Source organism: Poecilia mexicana, unplaced genomic scaffold, assembly GCF_051168715.1.
Source record: "Poecilia mexicana isolate PSO_F unplaced genomic scaffold, ASM5116871v1 scaffold_15, whole genome shotgun sequence".
In the NCBI taxonomy this organism is placed as follows: domain Eukaryota; kingdom Metazoa; phylum Chordata; class Actinopteri; order Cyprinodontiformes; family Poeciliidae; genus Poecilia; species Poecilia mexicana.
In genome coordinates this window covers 23,167,271-23,179,769 of record NW_028263384.1, presented here as the reverse complement: position 1 = coordinate 23,179,769, position 12,499 = coordinate 23,167,271, and the positions used below count along the sequence as shown (strand labels likewise).

The following is a 12,499-nucleotide window of genomic DNA, read 5'->3' as shown; positions in this document are numbered from 1 at the left end:
AGTGTTGCCAAACGACTATAAGTTTTGTTTTTCAAAGAGTTACTCAAGTAAATCTGACTAGTTTCTACCTGCCTAGAAACTAGTCAGGTAGAAACTACCTCTGACTATATTCACTAAATCTGAGTACTTTTGAGAGCAGTAGATTTTATTTATTGCACTGGATTTTATTTAGGTGCATCAAACAAAAAGAGGCTGAAAACAAATATAAAATATAATAATAATAATAATTTAGAAAAAAAAGGACAAAGGACAAAAAGAACCGTCACTAAGACAGACGATGCTCTTTTCTTCTCCATCCTCTGTCCTCTGTGTGGAGCCACTTTTAGACGCAGCCTTATAGAAAAACGACTTCCACAGAGACGCGTGGCAGTGCTGGAGATCAAGTCACCTCTGTTCTCCACTGCAGATGGTCTCATTTACGAGAGGGTGCTCTCTTGTGGCCACTGAGAGTAAAATATGACCCACGCTTGGATTGACAGGAAATATCCCACTCTCAAAGTCAAAAACGTGGGCTGCTGGATAGATAGATAGATAGATAGATAGATAGATAGATAGATAGATAGATAGATAGATAGATAGATAGATAGATAGATAGATAGATAGATAGATAGATCTGCGCATTTAAATCTATCTGCGCGCTCTCTCTCTCTCTCTCTCTCTCTCTCTTTCTCTCTCTCCTCATCTTATTTCCTCCTCTCCTGCTACTACAGTGCACCTTCACTTGTTCAGCCCTCAGTCTGAGAGGAGGAGGATGATGATGACATGTGATTGGCCAGGCGGGGACTGGTAGTCCGGGGGTTGGCACTGCGAGGCTTTTCGTTGCTCCCCGTGTTCATGTTTACACCTTTGCTGACCGGGACGAGAGGAGACGCGGCGCGCCGGGGTCCGGTGGACAAACTCGGAAGTAAAGTCTTTGGGTTGTTATTATTTTTGCTGGAACCTGTCGACGTTTTATCTTTTGCGCTTCTTTTTTGTTTTTGTTTTGTTTTTGTTTTAGCATAACATTTTATTTTTTATTTTATTTATTTATTTATTTATTTTTGGCGCTTTCGTTTAATTTCTCCGTCCAGCGCAACGATGCGTCAAAGTTTTTGGTGACTCTCAGTGCATTTGTGCGCTAAGGTCTGGGAACCAGGTCAACCTGACAGACCCTGCCTTTAAAAGTAGTGAAACAGATAAAAACAAACTTTTAATGCGAACGGAATTAAAGTTTGGGCGATGGATGCTTTTTAAACCAAAGGACAAGATTAACTCGCGTTTTTGTACAGTTGATGAACTCGAGGGCGTTCAAGCCAGCCTCATCCTGTGGGTAAAGACCGTGCAGGACAGTAGCCCCCCTCGGTGCGGAGGCGCAGCCGGAAAAGATGTGCCCTCTTCGGATGCAGCGTGACCACATTGTCGGCTCTTTGGTTCTTCTCCTGGTCTGTGGATTTGTGGCGTCTGGCACGGGTAAGTTTCAACTCACATGGCGAGACGCGCGCACAGCATCCAGCTGTGCTCACAAAGCGAGCATTTTAATCAGTTTGAAGAATTTAAATCAGTCATCCAGGTTACCTCTAAACCCCAGAGTGTTGTCTATGAAGGGGGGAAGCAGCGCGGGGGTCTGGGACCTCCTGCTGACGAGCGTTTTCTTTCTTTTCCACACAGCAAAGTCTCGGTGTTACAGTAAACCTGAGCTCAGAGCTCTCTTTTTTTCTTGGAGCGGAAAAATCAAAGTCCCCCGGTGCGCAGGGAGTAATTAAGGTTTTGCTCCATGCCTTCCTGGCCTCTCCACCGAGGAAAACGCAAAGAAAAAGCCATGTGAAATGAAATAACACTTGACAAACTTTCTCATCCTCAATAAAAGATACATCTTTTTAAGCACGGGTTGCTACATTTCCTGGGAACCCGCTTATGAAATCCTGAAGTTGTCATTGTAAACTATTTATGCTTCTTCAATGTATTTTTCATTATGCTGGAAAGTTGCATTCAGAGTAGCTCAGACTGAGGAAGAGACAGGCTGGGATTTGAGTGGCATGGACTGGTGTAAAGTTCTCACACTGTGATAACTTTGTGTAGAAATACCACAACATGACAGTACATACACAGAAAATGAATCTAAACATTTTCATAATTGCTTTTTTTTTTCCCCCTACATCTTAAGGACAACTATTATTACGGTACTATTTCCACGGCATCTAAAACATCTTAAATATTGTAATAATGTCATAATATTTTTTTCATTTTGATGTTAAACAAAATTGTTGAAAAAACACAACTGGCTGCTTAACTTAAATACTTCATAAAGCTTTCCAACTGTAGTTTAATAAGATGTTTATTTATTCAAAGTGTTGGGTGGCATTCACATAGTATGATGCTGCCACCATCATGTTGGTTTTAGTTTTCACAGAAGCATAGTTTGTCTTACTTTCTTTCTTTTAACATATTTTTATTTTGGAAAGCTAAAAAAAAAAATACAACAATTTGATTTAAAAAAAAGTGTAGATAGCTTCTTTCAGCCAGCTGTCCGGAAGTGTGACAGCAAGAAGGTCAGAGGAAGGGGAGCATTCAGGCACTTTAACTGACATCTCATCAATGTAAATGGTTGATCAATGTGGCTGAACATTTTAGCACTAGTCTGTGAACGTTAAAAAATAATTAAAGTCTTGATACTGGTGATCAGCCCCTCCCTGGTTGGACCATTTCGGTTTTGGAGCAGGCCTGTTGCCAGACATAAAACCATACTTCAATAAAGTGCAAACCCCCAAATTTTCTTTTATATACAGTTTAACACAAAACCTGAATGGTTCAAATATTTTTTAGACTGCAAAAAATGTTACTAAAGATTTAAAAACTCAGATTTTAAGTCCATTTTCTTAATGTGTGACAATAACTTAAAAATATATATATATTAAACCTGAAAGCAGAACTGTGAAACATCTTTTTTTTAAGTTAAGGTTATAAATGGCAGGTTTCAAATCTTCTTCACTTATCTTCCTATTTGGAAATTAAAGTTAGAATTGATGTGAGAAAATTGCAGTTTGTATAAATAAACGCAACATTTTGTTAACAGCTCAAAAGTTTCATCGTTCAGGTTGCCATAGAGTCCCAACCAGTCTGACCTGTAATCTTTTAAATTGGATGTTTGGATGCTTTGGTCACAACCCCCAGTATGACAAGTTTGGTGACTCCTATATCCATGTAACACTTTGAGACTCCTACGTCACAGTAATGACTCTTTAAATCTCATTTCGGTTTAGCCTGTTTGCAGCCAAGTATAGAATCATCCTCCCCTCCCTTCGTCCGACCAGATTGAAAAACAAGGCAGAAATCAGAGGGTTTAGTGGATTGTGGATTAAGCGTGGCGTACAGTTGGTTAAAAAAAGAACAATACGGCGTGCTTTGGGGACAACATCTTAGACGACTCTGAGAAATAAATCTGATCCTCTTTTTTTCTTCTTTTTTTTTGCTGTGATAGTAATCTTTTGTAGAAATGTATACAGTCTCCCAAGATGTTCATAATTTTTTAAAGGCCAATAAGATACCCCGGCTCATCAGCAGCACCACTACCACCTCTGCTGCCAATAGCTCCCAAGGTCCTTGTGGGTTTGTTATTCCCTGAAGCAGGGCAGAAAAGCAGCTTAGGTTTATTAAAGTTGTTAGCCATTCTGAAATCCTTTCATGAGAATTGTTGATAAAAAAAAATACAACAAAAAAAAACATTGTAGAACTGCAGGGAATTCCGATTAGAGAACCAGATTAGGCATGGGCCGGTTACTGGTATCATGCCACGATTTAAAAAAATCTATGATTTCAAATATGCTTAAAAAAAATAAAAAATTGCATCTTGTCCTTCCAGATAAATTAAATCTCCATAAAGTGCCAGTTCCTCCAGTAGCACTTCCCAATCCTTTACCTGTTGCAGTGCACTGCCGGTCAGCTGTCTGAAAAGAAAGCCAGGGCATACATAAAAAACATGGCCAGTGATGTGAAAACTAAAGGACCTCCTCGCATTACTTTTATTACAGCCCATTTGTTTTGAAACTTCACTTGGCAAGCTGAGAGCCAGCTCTGTTAAACAGTCTTCTGTAGATAGTCACCTGAGACCAGCTTCTTAAACCTTGTAAAGACATAAACAGCATAAAAGTTTAATAGTTTGAGCAAGAGTGCAACAAAAATAGCTGAATTAAGAGCGTTTGTGTTTTTATTTGTGAATGAATGTTAAAAGAAGAGTTAAAGTCATAGTATTATAAGTGTAATATGCCATGTTAATATGTTATAGGACTCTAGCAGGTGCAGGAATAATGTTGTTTATACTAAGTAAAAGCACCTAAGTCACTCATTTTATTATTAAAACTTTGTGTAAATATGCTTTATCATACCATGGGAATCTCATGCTGATCCAAGCTTAGAGCACATGTAGAAGAAGGAGGGGGTGAAGGAGACAATAGCACAGTGTGCACCAGTAAAGTTTCTGTCTGGGAGAGAGGAAGCCAGAGATATATTTATGGCAGACATGATGGGATGGACGGATTGCATTTATCTTCTCTCCCATTGTGGGTAAACCTTTCCTCTGCTGCATCATCCCCCCACGATCCTGTCTCAGTTTCTCACCATTTTGTGGATCTGCTGAGCTTTTTACTTTAGAGCTGTTTTTTCCTGTGTTGACATATACATTAATTACCGTGTTGCCAGGAACACTTGTCTCGAGTTACTACCCTGATGTCCACTGTTTTTGCAGCATGCGTGTGTGTGTGTGTGTGTGTGTGTGTGTACTGCTCCTTTCAAGGCTTCATTATAAAACTGAAAGAAGAAAGGGATGTTTATACATAGTTGGTGTCTTTAAGATGAATAGATTCCCAGCAGCACCAATCAGAGGCAAACTCGTGAGCTTTGTTTAGTTTAGATGATTAAATCTTTTGGTAATGTTCAGTAATTATTTACTTTATTCCTTCCTTTCACTGTTTTTAGCATTTTTCTATTAGCATTTAGTAGAGCTAGCTCGTTCTCGCTCCCCCACAGCCTGATATAGAAAGGTAAAAGATCAGCATTTAAAGAACTCCCATCTGCCAAACCGTTTTAAAACAAAAGGCAAAATTATCCCGAAGTTGACATTTTAAATGGTCTTTAGCATCTCAATGATTACTGCAGCCTGAGTTGAGAATAAAGAGTCATGACCTGAAATCTTAAGATTTTCTAAGGGTGTCAATATTCAAAAATCCAACATGTGCCAAAATAAAAGTCAGAATTTAAAAATAATAACATAGAGGATTGGAAAATTCTTATCTGACGACAGTCTTGCTCTCGCTTGCTCTCTCACAGCCTCAATGAACCGCAGTCAGTTCTTGACATGTTTTAGAAAATACTATTTTCTTTTGAATATCCTGTTGCATTCAGTAACCATGGTGTTTTCACTGCAGCTTAGTATCTGATCAGGTCAGGATTGATCAGGCTGAAAATCGGACGATTCTGACTAGCAGCTGAATTTCTGGTGCTTCTCTTCCCAACAGGTAAAGGATGAAGCAGGTGGAAGGGTCCAGACTGTAAGACAGCAGGGGAGCGAGTGCGATTTAACTGGGCAGTCGGGTGTTGAGCATCAAGAAGCACAACCTGTCAGACAATGAAAGAGAAATTCAATTTGCTTTCTCATTTGTGTCAAGTTTTGAAATCCTCTTCCCCGCGAACATCGCTTGAAGCCTCTGGAGACTCTTGTTCTTTAATATTACATGCCAGCGTGTAAAAGGCTTCTGAAATATTTGTGCCCTTGCTCTGTGGAGGGGTCAGGAGACTTCTGCAACTTTCAGACTGCCAGAGTGTGTGGTTTATATTCACGGGAAGGAAGGAATGTGACAACAAAGCTTACCTTGAGCAGACACCTAAGTAGATTTGGCTTCAAAGACACTCAACAGATTGAGATGTCAGATTAGATTCGAGTGTGTCTGAAACATGTAGTCATAACAAAAGTGCTGTCGGGCCGTTGCATCCGCAGAGGTTTGGACAGGTGGTTGGGCAGCGCGGATAAGCAGCTCTCTGCGAACCAGGTCGGATCCGCGGGCCAGTTCTGCTTGCACACCAAGCCGGACCGCATTCCGTCCTGAGGCAGTGCATTAGTTTTATGGCCGTCAGGCGGCAGGGGATGGGAAGGCTGGCCAGCCCCTGCCCTCTCTGCTGTATTATTCATATGTGCAAAGTGGTCTTTTTTAATATTTAAAATGTGCTTATGATGCTCAAATTCTTGAAATCTGAGATGGCAAAAGAGAAAGAGGTGGGAGGGGAGCCGCCGCTGAGTTCTCCTTAGAGTAACTGACACGGATGGCTGCAGGAGGTGGTGAAGGATTTTTAAAGTCCTAGTCCACATTTATAAATTGTGTCGTCTGAGCAGGAGGACCAATCGCAGCTGGGAGCTATTAGAGATGATGCCCTTTAGCTGAATAACAAAAATTTTATTTAGGATGATGTTTTCCGTCTTTAGGCAAAAATGGCAAAAAAAAAAAAAAAAGAGGAACAGGAAGAGAAACGGGTCTGTGAGAAAGACATTGAAAGACTAATCTCAGGGCAAGGCTTTTAAATATTCTTTATGGGGAAAAAGCTGAAGAAGAAAACTGTATAGCAGTAGCATTCAAGCATCATTAAACCTCTGGCACAGGCCAGACTCAGAGGTACTAAGATGGGGAGGAGGAGGGAAAAAAAGATGGAAAAGCATTCAATGTGCACAGAAACGAAGTTATTGCTAGCAACATCAGGAGAAACAGTAGTTAAAAAGAAAGATATTGTTGAGATGGGAGGTGGGGGGTTGAAAGTGAAAAGAGACACACAAATCTACCAAGAGGATGTTTTTATTAAGGCTCTTATCGATGGAAAGAGCTTGCAGTATTAAGAGCAGACATGTTTAATGCTTTGCCAATACGGTGCATGTTAGACGACGCTATAAATCTGCAGCAAACAGCAAAGGGCTCTGTAAGAGAGCAAAACAACAAGGTAAATGGGAGAGGGAGCTGACTATGAAGAGTGGGAAGTGAAATTACAGTTGTAGTTGAAGAAAGGCTTTGAGCAGATACTGCCGTGGCTGGGATATAGCTTCAAGCACAAGCCACTGTTTCTTCTGCAGAGATAGTAGCTTAAAGTATTTATAGTGATTTAATCATTTTGGTTTAACTGTCTTGTTTGTCTCAGACTAGAGGAACTCCTAAAATGTGTCCCAGGTTTGAGTCAGTATTAGATTGTCAGAGTATAATAATATTCTGCAAGAATAACAGCTTCACATTATCAAAGTATTCACGGAAGAATTGTGTGTGAAAATGAGCTAAATCTGTAGTCAAAACTCATTACATTTTGAATACTCCACAGGTTCAGACATGGAGCTATGCTAGTGTTGTGCCCAGAGTCTGACCATGTCCATGTATATGATGGAGGAATGCATGTGGAGGGCTCAGCCTAAATGCCTCTGCAGTAATCCAGATTATGCTGAAATAATGTTTTCCGTAGCTGTTTTGGGGTCGTTCATCAACCGCCCTATATGTGTTGAAACAGAAATTCGGACTTGTTTAATCACATAGACTTCAAATCATTTCCATAAATACCCTCTAATTTTTTAAAGTTATTTTATAAAGACTGCATCCCACCTTGTGACTTTCAAAAAAGTGTTGTTTTTTTTATAACAGTTTTCCTCTCAGTGTCAGTGGGACTTCAGTTTGCTTTTGGTTTCTTTTCTCACTTTTGTTTTGCACTTTAAGTCACTGACATGTTGCTTAAAGGCTCTGTTTTGGTTTGTCTTCTTGTATCTCTATTCATTCTCTGTTTAGCTCCTGTTTCCTGGTGTTTTCAGCTCATACAGTTTTCCTCCAGTTCTCCCACAGCTGCACCCTGTTGTTAATTAGACTCACCTGTTTGTCATCTGGTAATCACCACCCCAGTTGTTGGATGGATGGATGGATGGATGAATGGATAGTTTCAGTGACAGATGGGAGTTGAGTTTCTGCTCTGCCAGCAGGACGGGGTACCCCCTTCCCTTCCATCACGCCCTGTGGGGGCAGATTGGGTGGAGCCGACATGGAGGCATGAAGAAAACCTCTGTGGGGTTCCATTGTACTTTAGATGAATAGGACACTCCAAAGGGCTTTTTCTGCTCCCTTTGTGTGGAGTAAAGAGGGACAGCAAGAGAACACACACACACACACTCCTTCACAACTTCACCAGGAGTGCTGCTTCCTTTTATCTGCTTTCAAAAGGTGTGTCACTATTGCCCAACAATTCATGCAAGTTAAACTTGTTTGAGCTGAAAATGTCTGATTCTCCCGACGATTCATATGCTAAACCAAGCTTGGTGACATCGAATGTTAAGAAGACAGCAGCCTCCCACACATGCTTGCATGCACCCACTGTGGTTTCTGCGAACCAGACCCACGTCCCGTTATGAAGAGGTACCGTTTGTGTGTCTAATACCGGCAAACCTGCTCGGTCGCCGAGAGGAAAAAGTGAGTTAGCGCTGGAATTTTCATTTAAAGATTTCAGCGGCACTCGGAGCGTCGTGACCAATAGGATCTGGATTCTCTGCGGGGGCTCCAGCCAGATCCAGAGCAACCACTTTTACCCCTAAGTCGGCACATACACACGTTGTAAAAGCCATAGCAGTGAGGACTGGAGATCGGAGACTGTGTCAGCTCCTGATTGGCCGCTCTCTGGTCCAGCTCTCTGCGTGTGTCCTCGTCTTAAAAGAGGGTTTTTCAGAACATATAGATTCCCCTCATCCTCTTAGTTGAGGTTTTTATTTTGTCTTCAAAGGGCCAAGTCATCTCTGAGACCACAGTCTGTTAATGCTTTCGTGTGTGTGTGTGTGTGTGCGTGTGTGTGTGTGTGTGTGTGTGTGTGTGTGTGTGTGTGTGTGTGTGTGTGTGAGTCAGTGTGTTATATGGGCTTGGATAACTGCAGGAAAATATATCTAAGGCTGTGTTGTTATTGCCGTTTACATCAGTGGAGAAAATGTGCTGCACTAATAAAGACAGCAATTTTAAATGGATAGTTCAGGATTTTTAAAGTGAGGTTCGGCTAAGAGGTTACGTGCACTTAATATGTTACATCACTCTCTTGGTATTTTCATTTAGTATAAATTCAGATTTGTTGGTCCCAGAGGCTGGAGCTAACATTTAGTCCCAAAAGGGGCCAAGAACAAAGTGGATTTCTATTTCAACCACATCATAGCAGCTACAGGAATTATCTTTTGCGAATCTTGAACCCATTTCTACTTTGGCATGTAAACAGAAGTCAGTAGATATTAGAACAATAAATGGAGGCAGCGTTCTAGCAATCTTTTCTAGATGAACCATAAACTGTCAACATTGTTTAGTGTTTACAATCAATGTAGATACAAAATACAAAACGCGGCCGCATTGAGGACCAAGTCCTCCATAGATGGGTTGCGCTTTACCCCTGCACCACCGCAGTTCTCAGTTTCCATCAAGTTTTATGCACATTTTGAAGTATCTTGTTGAAATGGTTGCTTGAAAAGGCAAATTTCCAAAAAGAAAGCAACTTTAGTTTTGCAAAAAAGCTTTTACGTTTTCTTGAGATGGTTTTTGACTTTTACAAAAAAAGAGTTAATGCGCAAAACGGGACGTGAAAACACATTTCCTGAATTAGTTCTGACATGGCAAACTTTTCCATCCACTGGTGGGTCTCTGCCTTACAAAAGGCACAAAATTAAGCAAATTTTTTAAAGCCAAACTTTAAGAAAACTATGAGGAAAACCTTGTAGTTTTGAGTTTTTGCTGGTCAGGGCCAAATCAATTTTAGCCACCTGTTGCTTCTCGATGTTTAAGAAAACTCTGCTTTGGAAATGAAGGACTAATCCTTTCTCTAGTATTTATTTATTTTTTTACTAATTTCTCACACAAAGCTACAACCCTTAAAATCAATATTAATTTACTACTGTCATAACTCATTTCTTCTTCCCTCAGTTTCATGAAACTCTAATGGGCATATATGCATAGCTTTGTATCCTCATGTATGCCAACCTCTCTTTCACTCCATCATCATTTCTTTCAGTAAGAGTTTGGGAATTGCTCTTTAGAAGGCAGCGTGAAAAATCCCATTTTTCTGGGTGTAACGCTTATTAGGGTCCCATCTGCCCTTGAGGTACTCATGAATGAGGGGAGGTGTCTGGGTTGTCGAGGAAGGGCAGAGGAGGGGACTCTGGGGGGGGGGCTTTGTCATTCCTGTGTGTAAGTGGATGTGGGAGCCACTGGGGGGGCTCATGCGAAGTGCGATCAGTCTCTTAACGCTGCAGAGCGCACACTGAGCAGCTGGTGTGTCTAAAGCAGGGGAATGACACACAGACCTCCCTGGAGAGAGGGGCATGCATGTGCACACCTCTGGCAAAAGAAAGAAGACGGAAATCATTTAGCGCCCTTAGTCTTTGTGGCACGCAGCTAAGCAACAGCAGGACTTTCAGATCATTTACTTTTTTTTCCTTGCTTGGGTTTAAAATTAACTTGGATGATGTCTGTTCTATGTATTAGTGAGTGTAGGTGTGTGCAAGAAGGAAAGGGGCACTGCTTTGATGGATTGTATGTGATTGGCTGCATGTCAGACGGCTGCTACTCCGTGATTTAATGTAGTGCTTGTTGTGGAGCCAAAGCATCATGTTTGTCTCTTAAGCTCATTGTCCCTGTCTGTTCCGAGCGTTGATCTGCTACTTAATCAGAGGCTGGAAAGCGCGTAGTTAAACTCTTGTTGACTCTAATGCTTTTTTTTTTTTTACTTTCTTTTTTTCTATTTTCACCCAGAAATGCACTAATCAGTTGGCAGGTGATCAAAATTGGTCAATTTTTCCTTGATTGGTTCTAATACATGATCTGCAGTTTAATTAGTTAAAAACATCTGAGTACATTTTTTATTTATTAAATGCATAACAACTAAAAAAATCCATTACTAATTAACAAATGCAACATCTAACATTTTAAATGAGATTCCAGGAAACTGAGTGAAAACACCCCAGAGTCATGTACAAACAAACGTCAACTCTAAATAATCTAATTGCTCCAAATAGAATAAAAATAAACCCTTCATTGGCCCCTTAGTGTGTGTATACTTGTGTTCTCTTAATAAGGGTTATGGATGGATCAGGGTGATGCTGCCACCACCATGCTTTTGAAGATAACAATAACTCTCGTTTTTGCAACCAGAAGTTTTTCAAACATGTTTCTTTCTTGTAAACTTATCCTTCTTTCAGCCATCTAACAGTGTGCAGAAGCAAGAAGGAAAGTTAAGTTATTCTAACATTCAAAAAGCTGGAGAAAACTCGAAATCTTGTACCTTTACTGGATTCTCATTTAAAGCACTTAAAAATGTTGACATGATGTATGGCAGGAAAATGTGGCCTCTATATTGCTGCGCCTTTTTTGAGTTGAATAAAATATTAGGATAAGCGACATGAGCTTTGATGCAGTAACGATCACGTAATTCTTTCAATTTGAGTTGGATTCTTCTGCCAAAAAAAAAAAAAAAAAAAAAAAACCCATGACACATTTTATTTCTTCTAGATGTTACATCCCTGGTCAAAGTTGGACTGAGAGAAAATTTGAAATCAGCATTGGTATGGAAAAGCCTAATCCGTGCATCTCTACCATGTTACCTTCTTTCAGCTTCTCTTAAACCCTTCCCCATTTTTTTGATCCTTTAAGATCTTGCGTAGAAAAAAAGTCTGCTATGCAAAATATAGAGCTTCATCCTCAGAATATAAGGAGATGCATACAAACAGCCGCAGTTGCGGCAATAATCCCCATTTCTGAGCAAACACTCTTGGAACCATAGCAAAGAGCAGCGTGAAAGAACGGGATCTGGCCTCATCCACTCTTTAATTCCTCCACCCATCTTCAGCTTTGGGACCTAATTCTTACTTCTCCTCTCCATGCTCTGACTGGGAGCAAGCACACAGGAAAAAAAGACTCCCTTCTCACTTGGATTCAGGTCTTAATCAAGGGTTGACAAGCATGTCTTGGCGTGGTTTGTGTGTTTGGTGTGTGTGCGTGTGTGTGTGTGTGTGTGTGTGTGTGTGTGTGCTTCACATTGATGGGGAAACAAACTGAATTACTCAGGTATCACTCCGTTTTTCTGCTCGGGTCACAAAGGGGTCGTACTCTCTCTCTCAATCAGTCTGCTCATACCGACGCGCCGCTTCTTCGCTCTTCTGGCAGCTCTTCGGATTGCGCAGAAGGAATCCTGTTGTGGTCACCATGCAAAGCGTCATGCATCAGCCGCTGCGGAGTAAGGAGCCATTTGTGCAAAGCAGAGGGATGAGAGATCTCATATAATGTGGCAGATGTACCTGCATGTAATTAAGGCTAGATTTAAGTGTCGGAGCAAACATGCGCATTGAGTGTGTCAGCGGGTGTGTGTTTCAAGCCTCTTACCTGCTGCTGACCAGATGGGCTCTGCAGACGACCTCACGCTCACCTCTTTTCCCCTCCGCTCTGCTTAGCTTAGCTGGTGAGCCGAAGTAAGGCGCAGGCATCGTGGTGGACAT

General features: G+C 41.0%; 1 protein-coding gene across 1 annotated transcript in view; it reads left to right on the top strand.

The window, feature by feature from the left end:
* Nucleotides 1-250: 250 nt before the first annotated feature.
* Nucleotides 251-12,499, top strand: part of unc5b (unc-5 netrin receptor B) — a 79,101-nt gene continuing 66,852 nt past the window's right edge. The window contains exon 1 of the mRNA XM_015010436.2: nucleotides 251-1,449. Within this exon, the coding sequence (XP_014865922.2) occupies nucleotides 1,365-1,449 (85 nt within the window). The 5' untranslated portion in view covers nucleotides 251-1,364. The remainder of the gene's footprint in view (nucleotides 1,450-12,499) is intronic.